This window comes from Leptonychotes weddellii, chromosome 4 (genome assembly GCF_054177405.1).
Source record: "Leptonychotes weddellii isolate Sample4059 chromosome 4, ASM5417740v2, whole genome shotgun sequence".
Lineage (NCBI taxonomy): Eukaryota > Metazoa > Chordata > Mammalia > Carnivora > Phocidae > Leptonychotes > Leptonychotes weddellii.
The window spans coordinates 145,094,763-145,115,975 of record NC_138372.1 but is presented as its reverse complement, the minus strand read 5'-3'; the positions used below and the strand labels follow the sequence as shown (position 1 = coordinate 145,115,975).

Sequence of the window (21,213 nt, the reverse complement as noted above, 5' to 3'; positions counted from 1 at the left end):
TACATTGGTTTTGAGCAGTTTGATTATGTTGTGCCTTGGGGTGGTTTTCTTCATGAGTTTTGTGCTTTGTCTGTTGGTCTATCTAGATCCTTGGGTTTATAGTTTTCAAATTTGGAAAGTGTTCAGGCATTATTTTTTTCCTTTTTTTTTTTTTTGAGGAATCCAGTTGCCCATTTTTAGATTGCTGGAAATTGATCCCAGCTCATCAGTGCTCTTGATTTGTGTGTGTTTTTCTGTTCTTTTTTCCTGTGTTTTATTTTGGATAATTTCTATTTTCGTGCCTTTACCTTCACTAATCTTTTCTTTTGCAATGTCTAACCTGTTATTAATCCCATTACTTGTATTTTTCGTCATGGGTATAGTTTTCATCTTTTTTACATTTTTCATGTCTGTTGTTTTGAACATAGGAATATACTTTAATAACTCAGTGTTCTGTTCTGCTAGTTATAACTTTTCTGTCAGTTATGTTGAGCTGTTGATTGATTATTCTCTTCATTATGGGTTTTGGTTTTTTTCCCTCTTTGCGTGTGTAGTAATATTTGACTGGATGCTAGAAATTGTGAATTTTACATTGTTGGCTAGAGGATAGATTTGTATTCTTACAAATTTCGTCAACTTTATTCTGGGATGCAACTGAGTTACTGGAAACAGACTAATTTCATTTAGTGTTTTATGATTTGTTAGGCTGGTCTGGAGCAGTGTTCAGTTTAGGGCTAATATTCTGTACTATTGAGACAAAAGTTTTCTGTGTACTCTACCCATTATCCCGTGAATTAGGCGTTTTCTCCATTCTACCTGTTGGGAACATAGTTCCCAGCCTTGTGTGAGTGCCCAATACTTCCCTCTTATTCTAGAAGAGGTAGAAGAGAATGGAATAATAAAGAACTATGTGACAATTAACCTTGGACAGGAGAAGAGAAACAGGGAAATCAACACTTCTTTTTCTTCTTACGTGTCATATAGCAAATACTTTACATGATTTAAGGTTACGCTTGTCAATAATTTTACAGGACAAGTATAAATTAAATTTCATTACAGATGAGGAGATAGGGTAGAAAGGCTAGTAACTTAAACTGCTTGACAGTGTCAAAGCTCATGCTTTTTTCTAATGTATGTGGTCTCTGGACTCTTCTTCAGTGGAGGGAGAGTAAAAGCTGGTGAAGATTTAGGCTATAGTTGGAGTAAAGGGAGAAAAGAGCTATGTACCCATTGAATTTATGTAGAGTTTACTGTAAAATTCATATCTGCTCTTGGGGTAGAAAATATGGGCAAGAGGGGTAGATGACTATGTTAATTTGTGCAGAAGCATTATATAAAATAGGTTAGTGGGAGCAATGCTCTGAGTTCTAGTTCTTATATTCCGTAAATCTTACTTCAGAATTCATAGCATGGACTTGCACAGTAGTTACATCTTATCCACAGTTTTAGTTTCACTGTCTGCAGTTTTAGTTACCCATGTCACCTGTGGTGCAGAAGCAGGTGATCATCCTCCTGATGTATTTATTGTCAGAAGATCGGTAGTAGTCTAACACTACATCACGATGCCTATGTCATTCCCCTCACTTTATCTCATCACATAGGCATTTTATCATCTCACAGCATCACCAGAAGAAGGGTGAATACAATATTTGAGAGAGAGTCCACATTCATGTAACTTTTATGACAGGTTATTGCCATAATTGTTCTATTTTATTATTATTGTTAATTTCTTACTAGGCCTAATTTCGAAATTAAACCTAATTATTGGTATGTATGTATGTATAAGAAGAAAAGTATATATAGGGCTTAGTACTATCTGTGGTTTCAGGCATCTGCTGGGGATCTTAGGATATATCCCTTGCAGATAAGGGGGCAGGGGATTACTGTACTTTTTTTTACATCTTTATACACAAATAGCAAACTCAGTAACTAGGCGAAAAGACTTAATTTATTGGGTATGATTAGAAGATAAATAGTCTAAGAGGTGGCCTTTGGAAGTTAACGTTTTAATGTTCTTTGTTTCTATGCCCGCTTTTTTTAAAAACTGTATTCTGCTTGTATAGGTATTAGAATGAATCATATTTAATTGGTGTCAAAAGAGTTGAATATTGGCAATTTCATGTGGTTCAACATAACAGTATATACTATTTTGAAAGGACAAGAGGCAGTAATTGTAACCATTATTAACACTATTATAAGGATCATGTCTGTTTTATATTTACCAATGTATGCCCCATGCCAGGCACAGTACATGTAGTAGACATTCAATAAATAATTTGTGAATGAGAAACTATAGGTTTTTGAGGTTTCATAACATGTTTTATGAGAAATCTAGGTAAAGATTAAGGGAGATATTCTTCTTGTCGGGCCCTAAGTTCTTTTTAAAAGACTAAAAAGAGAAGGATTTTTTTAGCAAAGCTCTTTTATTTCCAATGCAAGATAATATTAAATAATAAAATATTTACTACTCTGGCCTCTTAGCCTTCTTTTAAAGAGGTTCACCTTCTTCCACCATTTCCAAGATCCCAGCAGAGATTTGAGACTCCTTACTCTCCTCCTCCTTTCTTAGGAGGTTCTATGAAAGAGGCTGCCAGTGATTAAGTTTGTTACGTTGTGGACACTGCTTTTTCCTTTCAGTTGTTTTGCCTCTCCTTTTATAAACTCAAGATGGTTTACATGAAAAATGCAATGATAACTTTTCCTTTCTCATTTGAGGACAGAGATGCAGCTTTTTCTATACACTAACAAGCTTTTACAAATTATTAAGTATGTAATATACCCTATGCTCATTTCTGTGTCCTAATAACTTAGTAAATTATCTTGTCCAAATGCAATAACAGAAGACTTAGGCTGTATTATAGTCACCCAATAATGGTTTTCCAGAACCCTAATGTTCACAGATGAGTTATTATAATAAGGGAGAGGGCTAAGAAGTCTCTGGCTTGTTTGGGATTGCTCAGGGTCTTTGGCACAAATACGAAGAAAATGTATTTGTCATATTATTATTATTTGGGCCATTATATTACCTTGCACATTTTTTGCAGTATTGAGTTTCATCCACACTGTGGTGCTAGAAAACCAAGAATTGATTGTTTCCCTCCTAATCAGTGGAATATGTATTTCTAAGTGTTCCTTATAAAATAAATACTTCCTTGAATTATAAATAGCAGTTTCCTCAACCTTCATCAGATCCATAATAAAGTTACGATTTTACCCCTGAAATGCCTCCAAACTTCAGTCAGTCATCCTTTACGAAGATGACTGCAATAACTTTCTAATGGATCTTCCTGGTGTTAACCATAAAAATAAAACAGCCGAGTTATTTTGTCAACAATGGATTTATTTGGGAATATTAGAGAATTGCAATTCGGGACATGCAAGCTACAGCAAAACCATAGGCAAGCTCAGCAAACAAAGGAGAGGGAAGTTATTTTATGGAGAAGAAGGAGGAAGTTGAGAGGGGCTGTTTTGAATGAAAGTCCACTGAAAAGCTAGAGTACAGGGTAATGTTGATTTCTCATTAACTGAGTTGCAGGGGTAGTGCCATTTCTTATAGGAGATGCAGTGTACATCTTTTCCCTTTTGGGGCCTGTAATTGGTGATTCTTTCCTATTGAAAATTCTGCTGTTGGGGTCTGTAATTAACAGTACTTCCTGTAATTGATGTTGAATGGTTGGGTTCCCTCTGCTAGCTTCTCCACTGTATTTTTAGTGAGGTTTCATTTTATTAATATTTACACTGGATTTTACCTTACTTTGCTTCAGTCCATTTTACATATTGTAGTTATAAGTAATCTTTTATAAATTCAAATCTGAACTTTACTCTCCTGCTTAAAAACTTAAATGAACTACGTTAACTTTATTGATAAAGACAAGGCCTTTCATGATCCAACTCCTGCCCAGTTCTCTAGCTTTGTTTATCTGTAGCCTTTTCTTGTACAGATCTCCATCGTGCTTTGTATTTCAGCCAGTTTGGCCTTCTTTTGGTTCTTTGAACACAAGTTTTACCTCCTGCTTTGCCTGCTTTTCCTTCTGCGTGTGTGTGTGTGCGTGCGCGCACGCACGCACATATAGATATATTTCTTCATAAATTAACTTTATCCTTTCTAGCTTGGCTTGTATTTCTGAAAGCTTTCATCAGTTCCCCTACTCCATAGATCAGTGCCTAGTGTTATTTGTTCTCATGGTATCCGGTAATTTTTCTTCCCAACATTTATTACAGTTTTCATTATATATTTACCTATGTGATTATTTGACTAACGTCCATTTCCTCACTGAATCATAAGTGCTAAGAAGGTAGATTCTGTGCTTTTTGCTCATCATTGTATCAATGGTGCTTATTAAAATATTGCTGAATAAATCAGTGAATGAATATAAGTCAGCCAGAACTCAAGGCAGGTAATAGAAATAGGAACCGATGAACACTATGGAAAAAAAAATTGCAATTAGAATACAGTAAGTTGAGTTTTTGGTTTTATTTTTAAATTTTTTATTTACAGTAAGTTGAGTTTTATATTAAGGTAAGGTATAGGCCCAGCATAGTTTACTTATATATTTCCTGTCAGAGCAGAAATTAATTCTAAGTCAAGGCCAGCCCTGAGCTATAAGTGTTCTTATCTGCATATGAGGGAAGAAAGAGAGGAAGCAGAGATCACATTTAATAGATTAAAATTATGGAAGTAGGTGCGCCTTTGTGGCTCAGTCAGTTGAGTGCCTGCCTTCGGCTCAGGTCATGATCCTAGGGTCCTGGGATCAAGCCCCACATCGGGCTCCCTGCTCAGCGGGGAGCCTGCTTCTCCCTCTCCCTCTGCCTGCTGCTCTGCCTACTTGTGCATGCGCTCGCGTGCTCTGTCAAATAAATAAATGAAATCTTTAAAAAAAAATTATGGAAGTAGCTAAGAGAGTAGATCTTAAAAGTTCTCATCACAAAAAAAATAACTGTGAGGTGATGGATGTGTTCAGTAACTTACTGTGGTAATCATTTCACAATATGTTCATATATCAAGTCATTATATTGTACACCTTAAACTTATACAGTGTTATATGTCAATTACATCACGATAAAGGTGGAAAAAAGTAAAAATAAAATTACAGAAATCGCTAATGCCCTAGTGGAAAACACTGTTCTTTAACTAGGAAACCTTGTTTCTATTACAGGTAGAATATTTTGTTCTGTACCCTTGGGAAAGATGTGATAAAACATTGGAGAAATCACCATTTGTGCTTACATTTGTTTCCATAATTGTATAATGAAATAAAAACATTATCTTTATTTCTTAATGTGTGTTAAAAAAGGAATGAGATATAATAGAGGTAAAAGCATTTTAAAAACTATAAAAATTCCCTATAAAATACTTAATATTTGCCCAAAAGACAGGAGATCTTCAATTTTAGAATTTCCCTGTTCTTTTTATTCATAATTACAAGGAATAGGTGCCTAGAAGAAGAGATGGTAATGGCATGAAAAGCCCTCTCTTATGACTACTGTCAGGAATCATTCAATTTTACTTACTGTTTATCCTCTATACACAGCGCCTAGAAATTGTTTTAGAATGAATAATATAGTGAATTTGTCCCAAAGGCCTTTGTGATTAGCTTTCTGCAGTTTCTTCACCTTGTAAGCATTCTGCAGAAAGAAATAATCTGAGACAAATTTGTGATATGTATGTTTATTTTTCTTATATTTTAGCCGTGGCAGAAGTAAAACTTCGAGATGATCAATATACACTGGAACACATGCATGCTTTTGGAATGTATAATTACCTACACTGTGATTCATGGTATCAAGACAGTGTCTACTACATTGATAACCTTGGAAGAGTTATGAATTTAACAGTGATGCTGGTAAGAAAAATATCTGTAATATTAGGATTTTCCAATAAATTTGATTCTTAATTTTCATTTTTAATCTGGTGTCCAGAGAATTGAGGTACATGTATCTTTAATATATGGAATCATTCCTATCATTAATCTGTATAAGGCTCTATTCTGTTTAATTCAGTTTTAATTTTTCCCTTTGTTCCTGTTACACTTAAGTATTCTCCTCCACTCCCACCAATGAGCAACTACTCTAATGGGTTTTACAGATCAATATTGATGTAACTGTTCATGTCTGCTTTTTCTAATGTGAAGCGTTAACACTGACTATAACATTCGATTTGTCTATTTTTCCTTTTGATTCTTGCTTTTTGTATTTTTAATTGTGTTAATTGGGGCACAAACATTTTGTCTGCTATGGATTTGTCCTTTTAGCATTATGAAATGCCCCTCTTCATATCTAGACTCTGGGAATGATTTTTGTCTTGAAATCTTCTGATATTAATAAAGTTGTGCTGGCTTTTTTTTATTAGTAATATTCATCTTTTTCTATCCTTTTTCTTTCAGTTTATCAATGTTGTTTTTAGTCTGACTGACACCTTAGACCACTCAGCCATCCTGACATGACAGTGTTGTTATTTTTAAAGTACATCTCTTGTAAAGAGCATGTAGTTGGGTCTTGTTTTGTATCTGGCATGACAATCTGTCCTTTAATTTGAAGGGCTTAGTACATTTATATTTAATGTAATTACTGATATGGTTGGATTATGTTACCATTTTGCTATCTTTTCAGTTTGTACCGTCTGTTCTTTTTTTCTTTAGCTCTCTGTTCCTACCTGTTTTCGGATTAAGCAAATTTTCTTAAAATTCCGTTTAATTTTCTCTTTTGGCTTTTATCTAAACCCGTTTGTATTATCATTTTTTTAATGGTTAATATAGAGTTTATAGTATTCATCCTTAACTTATCATAGTCTTCCTCTACTTAATATTTTACTATAAAAACTTTACAATAATATATTTCCTTGTACTTCTCTTATATCCTTCAAGCTATTTTCGTCCTGTATTTTACTTCATGTTATTAGTGTATTTGCTTTAAACAGTAAGTAGAATAATAATAGCTTCCTGACTACTCCCTCCTTCTAGCATAGTTCTACATTGCATCTACAGAATCATCAATCTGATTTTTTTTTTAAATTTGATATATGTGAGATCATATGGTATTTGTCTTTCTCTGACTTATTTCACATAGCTTAATGCCCTCAAGGTGCATCCATGTTGTTGCAAATGGCAGGATTTCATTCCTTTTTATGGCTAAATAAAATATTGTATTGTGTGTGTGTGTATATATATATAGTAGTCTAGTTTCACTCTTTTTCATGTGACTGTCAGGTTTTCCCAATACTGTTTATTGAAGAGACTGTCCTTTTCCTGTTGTATATTCTTGGCTCCTTGTAAATCAGTTGATCATATGTGTGTGATTTGATTTCTGGATTCTATTTTGTTCCATTGTCTTGAATTTCATACTGTTTTGATGACCATAGTTTTGTAAAGTAGTTTGAAATCAGGAGCGTGATACTTCCAGCTTTGTTCTTCTTTTTCAAGATTGGGATTTAGCTTTTTGGGGTCTTTTGTGGGTCCATACAAATTTGAGGATTGTTGTATTTCTGTGAGAATGCCATTGGAGTTTTAATAGAGATTGAATTGAATCTGTAGATTGCTTTGGGTAGTATGGACATTTTAACAATATCGATTCTTCCAGTCCATGAGAATGGAATATTTTCCCATTTATTTGTGTTTTCTTGTAAATTCTTTTCGTTTCCTCTGTGTCCTTCCAGAAGTGGTTTGTTTTTTCTGTGTCTATTTTTGATTCTTTGGCAAGTGTAAGCACAAAGTGTTGTGTGTGTACATATATATACACACACACATATATATGTATTTTAAAGATTTTATTTATTTATTTTAGAGAGAGAGAGGTGGGGCTTGATCTCACAACCTTGAGACCATGACCTGAGCTGAAACCAAGAGTTGGACACCTAACCAACTGAGCCACCCAGGTGCCCCGTGATATATATTTTTAAAATACAAACTCTTCATCTTGGTATATGCAGTTTATGGTGCCCTTCTCTCCAACCTTGTGTTTTACCATTTTGTTCACTATACCCAAACAATACCAAACTCTTGCAGTTCCCGAGATATGCTCTGTATCCTGTTGCCTTCAGCCCATTTCCCATGTGATTAACTCCACCTGGAACATTCTTCCTTAGTTCTGTGTCAGGTTGCTTCCCAGTCTTAAGTCCCAGCAAACCATCTCATCTATTAAGTTTTCCCTGACATCCTCCCTTTGCGCCTCCAGGAATATTCAAACAGTTGGCCCTCAGCTCTGTGTGGACTTTGAATTCCTTCTAGACCAGGGGTTGGCAGACCTTTCCTGCACAGGGCCAGATCATTAATATTTTAGGGTTTGTAGGCTAGACAGTCTTATGTCACAACTACTCGGTTTTGCTATAGTGGTATGAAAACAGCATTAGACAATATGTAAATGAATGTGACTGAATTCCAATAAAACTTTATTTTTAAAAATGACATTGCCCAGATTTAGGTCATTGACTAGAGCTTGCCAACCCTTAGTCTATGCCCTGGGTTTTTCTTATATTTCTATAATCCTGCCACCCAGCAGGAGGCTTGGTCAGTATGTTTGTAGAAATAATAACAGCTGGTTAAAGCTTGTTCTTATCCTTTGGAGTTGGCTTTGCATTCTTTTTTTTTTTTAAAGATTTTATCTATTTTTTTGACAGAGACAGCGAGAGCAGGAATGCAAGCAGTGGGGAGTGGGAGAGGGGGAAGCAGGCCCCCTGCAGAGCAGGGAACCTGACGTGGGGCTCGATCCCAGGACCCTGGGATCATGACCTGAGCCGAAAGCAGACGCTTAACGACTGAGCCACCCAGGCGCCCCTTGGTTTTGCATTCTTTTTCGCATTCTTTCTCTCTCTTTTTTTTAGATTTATTTATTTATTTGAAAGAGAGCGAGCACGTGTGGGCGGGAGGGGCAGAGGGAGAAAGAATCCTCAAGCGACTCCCTGCTGAGCACAGAGCCCTAAATAGGGCCTGATCCCAGGACCCTGAGATCATGACCTGAGCGGAAATCAAGAGCTGGCCACTTAACCAACTGAGCTACCGAGGCTTGGTTTCTTGATAGGATTTTTCTCTTATTATTTCTTCTTCAGGCTCAAGTATGAGTCTTTGGTTTATTGAGATAAATAATTTTAGTGAATAATAAATACTTATTTTTCTTCAGCAAACATTTATTGAATGCTGTTATGTGCTTTGTAGCCACATATACAAATAAATTGATAACATGTAACAGTGGAAGTAGGGACAGGATGCAGACATAGTATGGAGAAGGAAATGAGAAATGTGGAAAGATGAAGTGTTCAGAGAAGTTTCAGAAGAGATGTCACGCCCCTTAACAGAATTTTGAAGGATCAATTAGTTTGCCATGCAGCTTGAGGCAGCTGTGTCTGCACCTGAGTTAAGAGGCACATTCAGCAAACTCCCACAGGCATGTGTGTGCACTATAGGTACTCTAGCTTGATTTGCTGAAACACGAGTATGTATAGAAGGACCTAAATAGTATGCAGGCTATGGTTGGAGAGGAGGATGGCAAGGTGGGCAGACAGGTTTTGAAGGGGGGAGGAACAGTCATGTTATTCTGTGTTAAGCAAAGAGAAATGTTAAAAAGAAAGAAAGATTGTTTGATTCATTTTAGTTCTAACTATGGTTGGCCGGGAGACGGGTGTGGATAGGGTCACAGTTTTGGGCCAGAAACTTGGTTTTATCAATTCACTCGTTGGTAATCATGATTTAGAATACTAAAACCATTTTAAGTCACAAGATTGATTGGAAATGTGGAATGAAAGTTTAATGATAGCATTTGAAATACTATAAGCAGTGTGGACTGGTCAGTATAGTTTTCTTCTCCCGTTGGGAAGTTTTCACAGGAAATCAAATGCCGTAATTTTATTAAGATAACTTACTTGATGTGGAATCAGGGCAAAGACTAATGTTTTTGATCCCTTTTTTCTGACCTATTCTCTGGCTTCTATGGACATCTTAGAATAACTAGTTATAGTTCCTTATTTAGTTTAGTCTCTTTACCTATGGACTCATTAAAGACACAATATACACGTACACTCTATATGCACTATCTACTTGGGTAGTGTGTACGTTTGAGCAAAATGCCCTATATGCATACATGTGCAGTGTATTATCTATACATGATTATACATGTCCATACTCTGCATATGCATAATTTGTATTTTAACTGTGTTTTTTAAATTTAAGGACTTTTATATTTTTTAGATTCTGTTATGTTTGATTGGGAAGACAAATCTAAAATCTGGGAATTCTCTTAATACTGACTTACAGAGCCTAACTAAGTCACATAGTCTAATTTATACTCTTCACTTGACCTTCAAAATATTTATTGAATACCTACTATATGTTACACATTGTCGTAGGCACTGGGAATGCTGCAGCATACAAAATAAAGTTTCTTCTAGTTTATTAATTCACAGCAGACTGTGAATTGACAGTTGACCCTTGAACAATACTGGGAATCTTAGTGCTAAACCCTTCCCCCCATTGCACAATCAAAAATTTGCAGTAGAAAAGCACAACTTTTGAGTCCCTAAAACTTAACTAATAGCTTACTGTTGACCAGAAGCCTTACTGATAGCATAAAGTTGATTAACACATATTTTATATATGTATAGTATATTTGTATTTATTTTCACAAATTAATAATTTTTTTAATTTTGTTTTTGGTGATATCTGTCAGATTTTCATTAACGTTTTGCTCACTTCCTTAAAGGAATTGGAGAGATTTCTGGAATTGGAACAGTTTAGGACTGGAATGACCCTTTCCTTATATGTTAAATAAAGATCCTCTTTGGACCTATTTTATTATATATCCTTTTGTCCTTTTCAGTGATAGTCTTCTAATTACCTATCCAGTTGATTCTGTGGTAATTGGTTTAGTCAAACTGTTTCTTTGGTAATTTAATAATATACTTTTTTGCTAGGGAAAATTGTTCATTTCTTCTTATTCTTTTCAGATTTGTTGCTGTAAATTTGCATGTTTTATGCTCTGAAGATTGTCTTTCTGTTTTTCCTTTCTCTGTTTTTTCTCTTTTTCCTTAATCAAATTTTAGAAGGGTATTTTTATTATTATTTTATTTTTATTTTATTTGTCTGGGGTTATTTAAGTTTGTTTTCTGCTTAATTCAGCTTTTGTCTTTGGTTTTCAAACTGTATTGCACATCAGAATCACTTGGAATAATTGATAATAGCTAATTTCAGGTTATGGTTCTTAAAGATTCAGATTCAGTATGTCAGGCTTGGTTGTGGTCTGGGAATCTGCATTTTATCAAGGACCTCATATGATTTTGCTTGTGGTCCAGTGACCAAGTTTTGAGAAGCTGTTCACCTGCGGTGCAGAAGAGTGCCACACTTATTTCTTACTATTTTTCTGAGCAGCAAAAAAGGAAACGGACCTGTTTGAACTTCTGTGTTGGGGGCAGGTGAAGATTGTTGGCCACTGGTTACGCGTTGGCTTTTTATTTAACCAGAAAAGTTGTTCTAATACCCATTTTATTGTCTGATATATATATATATGTGTGTGTATATATATATATATAAAATTTTTTTTTTTTTTTTGAGTCAGAGGCACACATGCACAAATCGCAGAGAGATTCTTTTGGAGTGGCTGGTTTACAAATACTTCCACCCCGTTAAATCCGTGCTAAACACTATTGTGGCTGTAGGGCCCAAGAAAGGAAATCCACACAATTGTCTGACCTTGAGGTTTTGTCAGGAGCCAGCAGATGGCAGCAGTTCAACACACAGGTTTATAGAGGCATTATACTTCAAGTCAGTTTATTTTATCGGTTTACAATCCTTAATTTTAGGGAAATGTCAGTTGGGAGGAAGTGCTTTTAGAAAGTAGAAAATGCCTTAGGAAAGCAAAAAAAAAAGTGTTTTTAAAATTTAACTCTTATGTTGTCATTTTATTAGGGTATTAGGGCTTCTTTTAAAATAATATGTTTTGTTTCTTAATATTTAGGGAATTCTTTCATAACTTATTTTTCCATTTAGCTGAAAAACTAGTTTGTTTCTCCTAAAGAAGTGTGTCATCTTGTGGTGCCTCTTTAAATTGCATTTAAAGATCGGAGGAGAGTTACTGGATTCCATGTGAAGCCCACACTTGTGAGGCTGTGTCTTGGAGTGAGTAACACACTGTAACTGCTTATTAGTCGAGCTCAGTTGCATGCCAGTATCTCCAAACTAGCATCTCTAGACCTGAATCTTACCTTATTTTCTATGGTTGCATTTATTAATAGGGAGCCAGGTATTTACCTGGTTAAAGAAAAAAATAAAGGAGTAAGTTCTTTGAACTGTATGTTATTAATGAATTATTAAAAGTTTTATGTTTTATAGAAACATTACTCAAATTCCACTTAATAAAACATCATTTCTTATAGCTTTAGCAAAAAAAGAGAAAGGAAAAAGGAAGTTTTCTTTTCTTTCAAATAAACTTAACAGTTATTAGTGATGAAAGTCTTTCTCCATAAAAAGATCACTTCCTTTTAAAAGGGCAAAATTTTAAATGTCAATGTGTAATAATACTAGTAAATGGCATCCTTACTTAATTTTTCTTGACCATTTTTCTTTAAACTTGGGTAGTGCTTTCTATAAACATATATGTATTAGAAAAATGCCTTGTCAGTTCAAACCTTGTCTTGTAGCTGTGACAAGAGGCCCTCAAACTCCCATTTAGAGTTATTTTTCATAAATATAGTTCATATATTATTTACTGTGTCGCTTATGTACAGTACATTGATATTATAATTTTTGTATTACATTTTGTTGACCCAGGAATTTAATTAATTAATTTTATATAATGTGTTAGTCTAAAGAAAAACTGAATATGGTAGATGCATTCACAATTCTTATTGTTTTTGCAGGGAATATTCTAGAAATTGCAATGAGATCTGAGGTATCATTTGTTTAGAAAAACTTGGGTAGTGGTTTCCTCTCAAGAAAGTTTGGAATACACGAGAGACCATCAACTTTTGGAGTGGGGTCAGTCAGAATTTGAATCTTAGCCCTGCCATTTTCTTATCATTGGAGTTCTAGGAAAATGATTTAATCTTTTTGAACAGAGCTCTTTATCTCTCAAAGTGTGCATAATGATTTCAACTTCAGAGGATTTTGTAATCGTTAAATGAGATGGCAAAAAATCAAAGCACTTATTTAATGCGATGCTTATACATTGTAGTTATTCAGTAAATGTTCCATTCATCATTGAAATTTTAATTCTTTTGCCATTCATCTGTGAAATGTTAGTGCAGAATTATTTTCAACAGCTTTGAACATAGTTACATTAACCTTTTTTTTTTTTGTCTGGAAGAAAATGATTGGGTGGGACAAAGGCATTATAGATGCCAATATCATAAAGCATTATTATGAGGACACTTCGTAAAACTGTCAGTGGAGGTTATTCAGAAATAATTTAATACTCTAATTTAAGATTTACAGAAGAAAATATTTTATTGCATACAGTCCATTTAAAATTAAATGTACCCTTTGAGAATTCGATTTCAAAAATTAGGAACATTCAGGTCGCTTTCACTTAAACTATCATTTAACTTACGTAAGAGAGACACTGTATTTTTTTTGTATTTTAATTTAATTTTTAGCTTTACATCTATGTACTTGAATATTTTAATCAAATTCTATTGGATATCAAAATCATCTATCTAATAATTAGACTACCAGCAATCCCGGTTATGTGTAACCTTGTATTTAAAAGAAAATAGCTTTAGGGGTGCCTGGGTGGCTCAGTTGTTAAGCTTCTGCCTTCGGCTCAGGTCATGGTCCCAGGGTCCTGGGATCGAGCCCCGCATCGGGCTCCCTGCTCAGTGGAGAGCCTGCTTCTCCCTCTCCCTCTGCCTGCCGCTCTGCCTACTTGTGCTCTCTCTCTGTCAAATAAATAAATAAATAAAAATCTTTAAAAAAATAAAAAATAAAATAAATAAAAGAAAATAGCTTAGTGTTAAAAGAAAATAGCTTAAAACAACCTTAGTAACTGTATATGAAATGGTGCGATGAAGTAGTGATTTAACAGGTTTAAGCCGTGCATTTGTCCTAACAAGTGGTTCACTAGATTAGATGCAGTGAAGGGCATGTAGTGGGGGAGACCACTAGAAACCTTTACTTTGAAACAGCTGTTTTGAGGAAGGAGTCCCATTTTATTTTATCCTATTAATATTTTTTAAACTATGTATATTACACATAAATTGCTCAGTGTAAAAAAAAAAAAAAAAAGTCAAGCAAAGTATTGAAGCAAAAATGGAAAGTTTCCCCTTACCTCAGTCTTCCCTAATGCCAGTTGCACTACGATCTTTTTTTCCTTTCTGGTGGTAAACACTGTTAACAGACCAGCATGTGTCTGTGAACACCTTATTCTGTGCTGTCAAATCACAACATTTTGTTGTTTCAATATATATGGATTCACACTGTATATATTCTGCAACTTTTTTTTTCAGTTATTTTGGAGATCTTATGTCAGTATTATAAATCCATTTCTGCATATTTAACAGATATTTGGTATTTCAAAGGATGGATATTTCAAAATTAACCATTCCTCCACCAGTGCTCTTCAGACAAAGATGCCAGGTACTCATCTAGAGTTGAACAAGTTGTATTTATTACATTTTACAACAGAGGAGAGTCTACACCGTGGGGAACCAAGTGTTTCAGTAAGGATGTTGGAAAGGATTTATTACAGGATTGGGCTTGTATTAGGTGATTTTTTTTCTGGTTAATTTTTTTAACCATAGTTTTCCTATACATGTCTTTACCCATTTAAACATTTTGGATAGTCATGTATTTCTTTTTGAGTTGCTAAGGTTTTTTACATACTATGGATGCTGGTCCTGTGTTACTCTTGTGGCAAATATTTTTCTCCCTGTCTCATACATGTCTTTTTATTTTTCACAGGAAGACTTTCTCCACCCTGAGATTAAAATGTGATTAATCTTCTAACAAATTTATTTTACTTTTTCTTTAAAACATTTAGATTATTAATCTCTCTGGAACGTGGGATTTTTGTGTATGCTGTGAGGGAAAGGGCAATTTTTTCCAGATCTGTAGTATCCCAATAGCATTTTTTGACCATTCCCATTTATTTCTCACTAATTGGAAATACCACATCATGTTCTAAACGCCTACATAGACATCAGCCTGCAGTAAAATATCTCTTAATTGACCTCCATTCAATTGAGTGACTGGAGTAACTGATGTTCTCTCTTCCCTTCATACAATATACTGACTGGAGACCACAGTAAGCTTAATGTTTACTGCTAGTAGGCTACTCAGTACTATGGTGATAACAATTCTGTTTCTGCTAGTTGAGTTTTACTCAGATATGGGCATTCTAAAAACTTTATGCCAGCTGGGCTTGTCATTGTATTTTCATTATTTAATCAGTATTATGTAAATCATTAAAATATGAATACAAAAAGAAGGAAAGGTGCCATTTCAAAGAAAACTAAACTGGATGCTTTAGAAAGAGACGTGGGTCACTAAAACACTTGTGGCTGGTAAGGACATTTTGTTTACTTAAATTTTGTTAATATATGCATTTATCTAAGTAATTCTAGGAACAGAGAATGAAATACATGAATCAAGAATTACTTTTGGCCTGCAGGAAAATCTCTTAACTGAAACCTAAAACTTTAGCAACAACAACAAATTATTGAATTGAGTACATCTGATGTATAAGATGTTTGTTTCCTGAAATACAGACCTTTTTATATATTTTCTTGTAAAACAGTTTAATGTTGCAATCCATCTTACAGCTTTAAATTTTAAGGATATTGATACAATAAAAATGTGCTAGTAGAAACCTAAATTGTTAATAATCTAAGTGTAGTGTTTTCATACCACAGGCTGATGTCTTTGGAGGCATTTAGAACATAATGTAGTATTTCCAGTTAGTTAAAAATACTGATCATTAACTCTAAATTTAAGAATGAAGACCAGATTACTACAGGGTATTAGTTATCTCTTGCTGTGTAATATCCTACTTCAACACTTAATGACTTGAAACGATAAATATTTGTCATCTCAGTTTTTGTGGGTCAGAAATCAGAGTGGCTTAGCGAGGTGGTTTCTGTGTCAAGGTTTCTCATGAAGTTGTAGCCAAGATGTCAGCCCAGAGAGCAGTGATTTGAAGGCTCGACTAGGGCTTTCAAATAGCTCACAGGGTGCTGGTTATTGTGAGGAGCCCTTACGTCCTCCCCATGTGGGTCTATCATGTGCAGTCCAAGAGAGAGCAAGATAGAAGATGTAACAGAAACTATGACTGAGTTTGAGAAGTCACAAACTATCACTTCTGCCATATTTTATTAGTTAGAAGTGAGTTGTACAGCTCATACTCAAAGGGAGGGGAATTAGGCACCTTCTCTTGAATAAGAGAGTAACCACTACACTGCAGATATTTATTCTGTGTGCATATGGATCAAGGAAAGGGAAGGATTCATTTATAATGTTTGGCTTCTTTTTAGGACACTGCTTTAGGAAAACCACGAGAAGTGTTTCGACTTCCCACAGATTTGACAGCATACGACAGTCGTCTTTGTGCATCTATCCATTTCACATCTTCTACCTGGGTTACCTTGTCAGATGGAACTGGACGATTATATCTCATTGGTACAGGTGAACGTGGAAATAGTGCTTCTGAAAAATGGGAGGTGCGGTTTTGTTTTTTGTTTTTTAGATTTAAGCAAAGTCTGGAAAGTATGTATAAATTAGACCTTAGTGATTTTGAAATAACTCTTTTTGGGCATGGTTTATGTGTGACCTCTTCATTTTTATAATATATAATGTTTTGGAAATTTTTAATTAAATTATAAAATATATACCTTTTACAAAACTGGTATCTTAAACATTTCTGGTTTGATCTGGGGTCATTGCAGTTGTCAAGAATTGCATTCATTTGTTCAGCGAATGTTTATTGAATGCTTTATATTATGTGTAAAGCAGTACACTAAAGTATTAACATTGCCTCCTTCTTGATGAAGAGTTAGCCAAGAATTACATTGGGATATCTTTTCTCCTCTACACATGTTATATTTGCTGGTATCTTTATGGACCCAGCACACTTCTGAGGCACCACTTGCTAGCTATCTGGTAAGTTGCCATTAGTCAAATGCTGAGTTTACCAGAGTATTCCCTACTTAGAAGAATACACTATAACATAAATATAGTAATGTGCCAATTTCTAAGATGCTATTTTTATTTCAGTTTTCTAAAAACTGCAACATTTTTAAATCTGAGGGGCAGATTAGGATTTTAATAATAATAAATAAGGAATTAATTTCTCTAGAGCCACAGTTTTTGAAGGTGGGAAAGAATGACACTGAGTTAATACTAATAAGTATATTGTGGTACTGCTATTGTCTAAATCTCAGCAGGTGGCCTTTTAGTTCTGTGTAGATAAAGAAATATGAACTTAATTTATTTACATCTTGTAAAATATTTTTATCAGACCATCAAATGCCTAACAAAGATCAGGCTTTAATTGTTTGAGAGAAATCAAGAAGGCCTTAGAACCAAATGGCTTGCCTTTCTTACTAAGTTATATTAAATGGTATACTACCAAATTATAGTAATTCAAAAAACATGATAAATAACCAAAACAACAGTAGCCTGTTTGTAGGGGGCCTTTGCAGGCCTTTTTAGTCACAGATTTAAATATTCATTGGACATTGTGACATTTTTCTGCTGTGGCCTCCAGTAATAATTTTTATCTTTTTTCTTTTTTTTTGTATTACTGAGGCAATGTGATACATAAATAGCATAGCTATCTGAAACATTTGGAAGGAGTTTGGAGAGTAAGGGGCAGGAGAATGAGAATTTATGTATTATCAAGCTATGGATTCTGTTGGTTTTGAGCAGAAAGAGACACACTGACCCAGCTTACCTTCAGCTTAAAAATAACACCGCAGACTCTGCCATAAGGAAATTCATACAGATTTATAAATCATTTGGTTTATGCTATGTATATCCCCTTGGTGCATATTAAGCCTTTAGTAATATTTTTTAAATCATTTAAAAATTCTTTTAAATTTAAATTTACTTCATGCCCTCTTCAGTATACACTGCTGTAATGAAATCACCCTCAGAGATGTTTGCAATTAATAATAGTTTTGATTGGGGAGAGGGGAAGTGGGACAGGGATAGGACTTGGGCATTAACTGAGGTGGGAGGGATACTGTGGAATACTGGTCACTTTAAGAGAAACAACTTAGGAGAGTTTTAGGACTTTGCACAATTGGTGGAACAGAGAGGAAGCTAAAGGTGGGAATGGTTGGAGGATACAGGAGGGCATAAGGGGGCCAAGTAAGGGCGGTGATGACTGCAGTGTAGAAAGAAAAATAAAGGAAGACGGGAAGACTGCCTGCTTTGCAAGTGTGTTGCCTCTAATATGATGGGGGTGTTGCTATCAGCCGTATCACGCTTGAGTTGCTGGGCTTGTTCAGGAGACAGGAAACTTCAGCCTAACAATTTATAAAAGTTTAGACATCTACTCCCTGGTCTCATTCCAGTCCCTTTCACTCACATGAAATAGAAAGAAGAGGCAGAAGCAATAAACTAGCTACTTGTACCTGACAAAATTTACTATCTTTCTTTTCTCCCTTTGGTCTCCTGTTGTCCCCCAAATGAAAGCAAAACCCAGTCAAACAACTAGAACCTGTCTGTCATCTCAGTTTTGAGTATTCGAGGTATTTTTTGCTGTTCTTGCTATTTTCTGTTTGTGGAAGACCACAGAATGAATTCCAAAGGTCTACTATTTGAATAATTTTGGCAGAGGTGCTCAAACACTTAGGGAATTGACACTAAAGCACACTTTTCTTTATAAGGCTTTCAAGTAGGAGCAGATAGGGTGGGATTCCAGATAAAGGGTTTTTTGTTTTTGTTTTTTTTAAAGCTAACTTTTGTCATTTGTATGTTTTCTTCAACCATTTATTTTTTTATCCAAAAATCTTGTTTAGTGAACAGTCTTAAAATATCTCTTCTTTATTATTTGCTCTTAAATAAGTATAATAGTTCTTTAGATTTTGTGTTTGTGATAGAAAAAAGAATTTAAGATTTTGTGTCTCTGAATAGTGCTTAGATTTGCTTTTTAAAAAGACACTTCAGTATTATATGTAAATAGTTTGTTGAATTATAACTTTTAAATGTAAAGGGGCTCTTTTATTTTTGAGAAATAAAGAAGTTTTAGTGGTGTCTCCAATTCCTTTGACTCTGACCTTTGCAGACTTCTAAGAAACAAATAGAAGAACAAAACAAAAACAATAGGAAAAACCATACATACACACATGCGCACATATGTGCATGAACATGAACAATATTCAGAAACTAAGAGGAGCAAAGCAGAAATAAATCATACACAGGATAGGAGAAGAGATAAAGGAGTCAACATTGACTGACTCATGCCCTCTTTTGTATAATTCTTTTCTAGTAGGTTGCTTCTAGTTCTCTTTCTTCTTTTTATGCTGCTCGGATGCCATGTTGTTTTCCTTGTTTTTAAGCCAAGAGTACTGATCACTTTTCTCTATCAAACAAATAGGCATTTTTAAAAAAGTTCTTTCTTCAAGGATGTTATTTGAACTTGTAACCTTTATTTAAAGGCTTTTTTCATTTTTCTATTCCTTGTAATAAATAGTATACAAATTAGTTGTTGTGTTGTCAGAATTCTGTGCATTCCCTCTGTGCTACCTGCATTTGTGTAATATGTACATTTTTATATGTGTAATCTTTTTTTTTTTTTGGTAGATTATGTTTAATGAAGAGCTTGGGAATCCTTTTATCATAATTCACAGTGTCTTACTGCTGAATACTGAAGAACATTCAGTAACTACCTTACTTCTTCGAATAGAGAAAGAGGCATTGGATATGAAAGGAAGTGGATTCTGTGTTTCTTTGGAGTGGGTCACTATCAGAAAAAACAAAGGTAAAATGTAACAACATTGTGAATCCATAGTGGTTGGCACCGTTTGGTAGATTTTGAAATGCAGAGCTGTTCCTGTAAATGCTGTTGACTTTTTCTTGGGTGGTGTTGCTGTGATCTAATACCCGACACCTAGTGGAATGAATTCCTGAAGATAGTTTCCCTTCGGGTATGGATTATAGAAAAAATAATAATGTGCTTCCACAGTCAGTTATGCCTTTCTGTATAAAAGAAGACATCCTTACATAATTTTAGAAGAATTTTAAGTGTATATTTTCAGTATATACAAGACTACATACATATATTCTTGTGTGTATGTAATACATATATTGTTGAATGTAAATTATAAATTACGGTGTAATTGAAGTATCAATTAAATATAAATACCTAGACGGAAACAAATACCTTTATTTCCTTAAATCATAACTGTGATTTCTTTTGAATCTAATTGAACATTGCTGTTTGTTTCTACCTTCAGGAAAACTGGCTTTTCTTACCTAGAGTGCTTCCACGTGTAGAAAAGTCTCAACCCTTGGTCTGTTCGAATCTGTCAGGCTTCTAACTTGGACATTAGAAGTTATTTTTTCATTTATTAATTAGGATTCCTTTAATGGTGTGTCCTTGTTCTTCGCCATTGCTTATTAGTTCTTACTTTAATTGAGAACTAATTGGATTTTTCTGTAGTTGAGAACTGAGGGAGCTTGTTTCCATGATGACTCTCCCTGCTTTTTCTCAGTTTTTATTAACTTACTCATTTAACTTATGAACCTTAAATTATAGCTGACCCTTGAACAACACAGGTTTGAACTGTGCAGGTCCACGAATATTTTTTGATAAATACAGGACAGTACTGTAAATGTATTTATGATATCCTGAATAACACTTTCTTTAGCTTATTTTATTATAAGAATATAGTATATAATACATATACAAAATACGTGTTAATCGACTGTTTTTGCTATCAGTAAAGCTTCCAATCAATAGTAGGCTATCAGTAGTTAAGTTTTTTGGGGGAGTCAAAAGTTATACACAGAGTTTTGACTGCACAGGGCATTGGTGTCCCTAACCTTCATGTTGTTCAAGAGTTAACTGTTAAATTTACAATCTGATAAAGGCTATTCCTGTTTGATTTCTAAGAGGGCTTTTTTATTTTAAAATGAGTATGTGTATATGTACATATATGTACATGTATGTGTGTGTATATACATATATATGTAACAGAATAGTTTGTAAGTAAGCTGAGTAAATTTCCTAGATTGGTTCTGTGAACTGTTTAATATAATTTGTTGTTTTTCCCAGTGTTGTAGTTTCATCTCTGGAGAAACACAGTAACTTAAAACT

General features: G+C 34.5%; 1 protein-coding gene across 1 annotated transcript in view; it reads left to right on the top strand.

Annotated features, from left to right (window-relative positions):
* Positions 1–21,213, top strand: part of NUDCD1 (NudC domain containing 1) — a 71,747-nt gene that overhangs the window by 6,306 nt on the left and 44,228 nt on the right. The window contains exons 2-4 of the mRNA XM_006744707.2: positions 5,668–5,822; positions 16,424–16,609; positions 19,698–19,875. Coding sequence (XP_006744770.1) covers positions 5,668–5,822; positions 16,424–16,609; positions 19,698–19,875 — 519 coding nt within the window. The remainder of the gene's footprint in view (positions 1–5,667; positions 5,823–16,423; positions 16,610–19,697; positions 19,876–21,213) is intronic.